Source organism: Rutidosis leptorrhynchoides, chromosome 3 (genome assembly GCF_046630445.1).
Source record: "Rutidosis leptorrhynchoides isolate AG116_Rl617_1_P2 chromosome 3, CSIRO_AGI_Rlap_v1, whole genome shotgun sequence".
Taxonomy (NCBI): Eukaryota; Viridiplantae; Streptophyta; class Magnoliopsida; order Asterales; family Asteraceae; genus Rutidosis; species Rutidosis leptorrhynchoides.
Genome location: NC_092335.1, coordinates 358199823 through 358204321, shown reverse-complemented (window position 1 = coordinate 358204321; position 4499 = coordinate 358199823). Strand labels below are relative to the sequence as shown.

Sequence of the window (4499 nt, the reverse complement as noted above, 5' to 3'; positions counted from 1 at the left end):
CCTGAGAAATAACATTCTTAAAAGTAAACACGAATATTGGTGAGCTATAGTTTAATTGTAACAATAATGTAACGTAGGCCACGAGATTTCGTATTCAAAACAGTATGAAAAGTATATGCTTACCCGTGGGCACTTGGTAACTAACTTAACGTAAATATCATCCCCTAAAAGTACACTTGGCGAGTGCGTAAGTCTACGAAGTATTAAACACCCGTTAAATGCTAGCGCGACTAGCCCGAGTGGGGTTGTCAAACCCTATGGATCCATATCTAAGATTCGCGTTCACCGGTTCAAAAACCAATGACTAAACGTTACTGAGCTAAGGGGAAAGTTTATGCCGTTGTATAACCCGCACATATAAAAGTTTAAGTACTCGTGCCTAGTAAGTAAAATATAAAAAGCGCATGTATTCTCAGTCCCAAAAATAGTTGAAGTAAAAAAGGGATGCTATAACTCACAGTGAATAAGTGGTAAAAGTCGATACGAGATAAGTAAGCAAATAGTTGGTCTGAAAGGTCCTCAACCTAAGTCAAAAGTTACTAAGTCAGTAAATCGTTCCCAAAGGTTTGAAAGTACGTAAATTAAGTCTTAAGTATCATCATCATTCATCATCAAACAAAAGAGTAAAATAGGTTTCAATCAAGAATAGAGATCGAAACAAAGGATGACTTCGTTCAGCTGCTACGACCTCTATACAAATCGAAAAGACACGTAGTCAGTGGCCATGGCTCCGTATGTGAGTCCTCCAACCACTGACCAATTTTCAGAACCAAATTCGTCTTCGTTTGACCGTGGAGACGGTTTAAGTGCGAGTAGGTCAGAAATTTCAGCACAACGTTACAAAGACGTAGTGACTTTCGGAAGGCTATAAATCCTAAACTGTATATCGGATTAATACGAGTCTTAAATGAAAGGTCATATACTCAAACCGAACTATCTATAAATCAACGTTTCTAGTAGCTCAGGTGACTGATCAGATCCATAAAACAGTAAGCAAGGTGCTCCGGTGGGATTCTTGGTGCTTGATGCTCATCACGGTTCTCATCCTTGATGCTTATAGCTTCAAGTGTACAACTCGTTGATGTGTTTGCATCACTTTTGACCAAGGGTCTACCATCAACACACAATAATCAAGACTAAGAATTAAAACACAACTCATGTGAGAGTTTGAGTAAGGTGATGAACCAAAGTTGCATCACTTTTCTTAGTTTCAACACAAATACAAGTCTTATAAAGCTATAAACTTTGAACCAAACTAAATAATCAAGACCTTAAGCTAGAGAGCTTAGATCTTAACTAGATATTAAAGATCTTAGACTAAAAAGTCTAGATCTCATGTTCTTGGTGAAACACTAAGTCAAAACACTTAGACTTTCAACTTTACGCAACCATAAGCTATGAAACTTAGATTTTGTAAAGTAAAGTGAACACAAATAAATGAATTCTTGTTTTAACAAGTTAGATGACCATAAGTTATATATCTTAGATCAATCTTACATGTGTGAAAGTTGTAAACTAGTAAGCTTAAACTTTCTTGTCCTTGAACCTTCAAAGTTAGACTTTGGTTACAAGGTTTATGAGATCAAAGTTTAACAAGTAATCTTTGACCATGTAACTTAAACAAATCGAATTCTATAACATAAAAGATAGATTTTAAGTCAAAAATAAATAAGTTCAAGTAAGGATCTTTTATATAAAAAGATATCAAGTCATAAACTTGAATCTTCATGAAATGAACTTTAAAGTTCCAATACCTGAACATGAAGAAGATCATAAAGTAATTTGATCTTAAAATTTGTTACAAGTTCATGTAGAACCAAAAGCTACAAAGCTTTGATCCTTGTTCTTGCTTCTTTATCATAAAAGAGATCAAAGATTGCAAGATAACATGAGGATTGAAGTTATAAAAACCAAAATCCAAAAATAACAATGATGATGATGATGCTATGGTTTTGAGAAGAAAAAGAAGAGAAAAAGAATCAAAACCTTCAAGTTTCTTCAAGAAAAGATGAGAGAAAAGTAGAGAGAAATTTGAGAGAATAAGTGTGTGTGTTTTTGAAATGAGAATGAGATGTTTAAAATGAAGTGGTGGTGTTGGTGGTGACCCTTAGGCCGAAGATTAGCATGGGGGTGGGGGGACCATTTGCTTACTATTGGATGGTGGTACATGGTGGTGGTTGTACATGTTGGCTGGCATGGAACAAAAGGCTAAAAAGTGTAAGTATATGGTACCAAGCATGCTTAATCTTGTCTAATTAACTAATTGGGTTTTGTCTTATGCTTAATGGGCTAAATTAGTCCATTAACTAGTCCATTAAGTGAGCCCATCAAGTAAGTAGGGTGGGCCTTGGAAGTCCACTAAGATAAAGTCCATTAAGGTGACTAGTAAGCCTTAGTAAACACTAAGTTTAATTAAGGGACCATAAAACCAAGTAATTGCCATTAATAAATAACAATTACGTTTACGTAGTCATAATATTCCAATTATGATGGAAGTTTAACGTGTACCAAGTACGTATCTCATTTTAATCCTTAAGTGACACTAACAGTCGTAAATGCAATCAAGGATCACGTTAAGTAATTAAGTACTTAAAAATACGTTGCAAGGCATTAATGAAAGTAATTAACATAATTAATGATCCCAGAATATAATCTATCACAGTACGCACAAATATGCAGTTTCGTGAAAGCAACAAGTAAAAACATAAGTCGAAAAAGGTCGGGTCGTTACACAACACAACAAAAAATGTTGTATACAAAGAAGTCTTTCAATACTTATATACTTTATTGAAGAAATGTTTTAAATAATTTTCATTTATATGATGTCTATCAACTATTATGTATGTTAAATGTTGATTTTTGTAAATATTTGAAGTATGTTTCATTATTATGAGATCCATCAAGTATAATCTATTTTTTAAATATATTTCATCCTTATCACATATAAGAAACATAATCTATTTTATAATGTTATGTTATTAATATTATCTGGAGGTCGGACGGCTCATTCACGTTTTCACATACCGCTTCATCCTACGGATGAGTCATTTTGTACTATTTCTCCAAGCAGCAAATTGGGTGAGCTCATTAGGAAGGAAAAACTGCTTATTTGGGATGAGGCCCCGATGGTTAACAAGATGTGCGTTGAAGCACTGGATCGTTCTATGTATGATATATGTCGTCCATCCAATCCTGATAGTATGGATACTCTCTTTGGGGGTAAAACAGATGTGTTTGGTGGTGACTTTAGACAAATATTACTTGTTATTCCAAAAGGTAAAAGAGAAGATATAGTAGATGCATCTCTAAATTCTTCCTATTTGTGGGATTATGTTACTGTTTTAAAACTTACAGTTAACATGAGATTATGTGGTATTGAAACTGATGCCCATACTAGAAGTTTTGCTCAATGGATACTTAACATAGGCAACAGTGATGTCGGTGAATCTGAAGACGGAATTTTTGATATTGAAATTCCACAAGATCTTTTGATAACAGATCTTGATGATCCAATTGGTTCTATCATCTCAACTATTTATCCAGATTATCTTCTTAATCTTGGCAATCCAGAATATTATCAGCAACGTGCAATTCTTACTCCAACTCATGAAGTAGTTAATATCATTAATGATAGAATGATGATGAGTTTGGAAGGAGAAGAAAGGTCATATTTAAGCTCAGATAGTATATGTGCGTCACAGAGAGATGCTGACTTCAATAATGAACTATACACTACCGATTTCCTAAATAGTATTGAAGTTGGTGGCTTACCAAAGCATAATCTGAGGCTCAAAATTGGTGTACGAGTTATGTTACATCGAAATATAGATCAGGCGGGAGGTTTGTGTAACGGTACACGTTTACAAATTGTTCAATTACGAGATAAAATCATCAAAGCAAAAAATTTAACCGGGTCAAACGTGGGGAAGATTACAGCTTTATCACGTATGCTTATCATACCGACGGACAAGAGAATACCTTTCAGATTCCAAAGAAGACAATATCCATTGTCGGTGTGCTTTGCAATGACAATAAATAAAAGTCAAGGAGAATCACTATCGCGTGTCGGTTTATTTCTTCCAAAAACGATCTTTAGTCATGGACAACTATACGTTGCACTATCTCGGGTTACTAATCGCCAAGCAATCAAGATATTAATCTTAGACAAGGATAACAAACTATCCAACACAATAAAAAAATGTGGTATACAAAGAAGTCTTGCAACACTTATAGACTTAATTGAAGAAATGTTTTAAATAATTTCCATTTGTATGATATCTATGAACTATTATGTATGTATAATGATTTTTTTTTAAATATTTGAATTATGTTCCATTATTATGAGTTCCACCAAGTATAATCTATTTTTTAAATATGTTTCATTTCGTATCAAATATGTGAAAAATAGTATATGTTTTAATGTGATGTTACAAATATTATACGTACGCTATCTTTGATATAATATTAATTGCAACGTGCAACGCACGGGCTCTTAAACC

At 33.8% G+C, this 4499-nt stretch overlaps 1 protein-coding gene across 1 annotated transcript; it reads left to right on the top strand.

Annotated features, from left to right (window-relative positions):
* The first annotated feature begins 2972 nt into the window (after positions 1–2972).
* LOC139901224 (uncharacterized) lies at positions 2973–4256 on the top strand. Its single transcript, XM_071883954.1, has one exon. The coding sequence runs from the start codon at positions 2973–2975 to the stop codon at positions 4254–4256; it is 1284 nt and encodes a 427-aa protein (XP_071740055.1).
* The last annotated feature ends 243 nt before the right edge of the window (positions 4257–4499 follow it).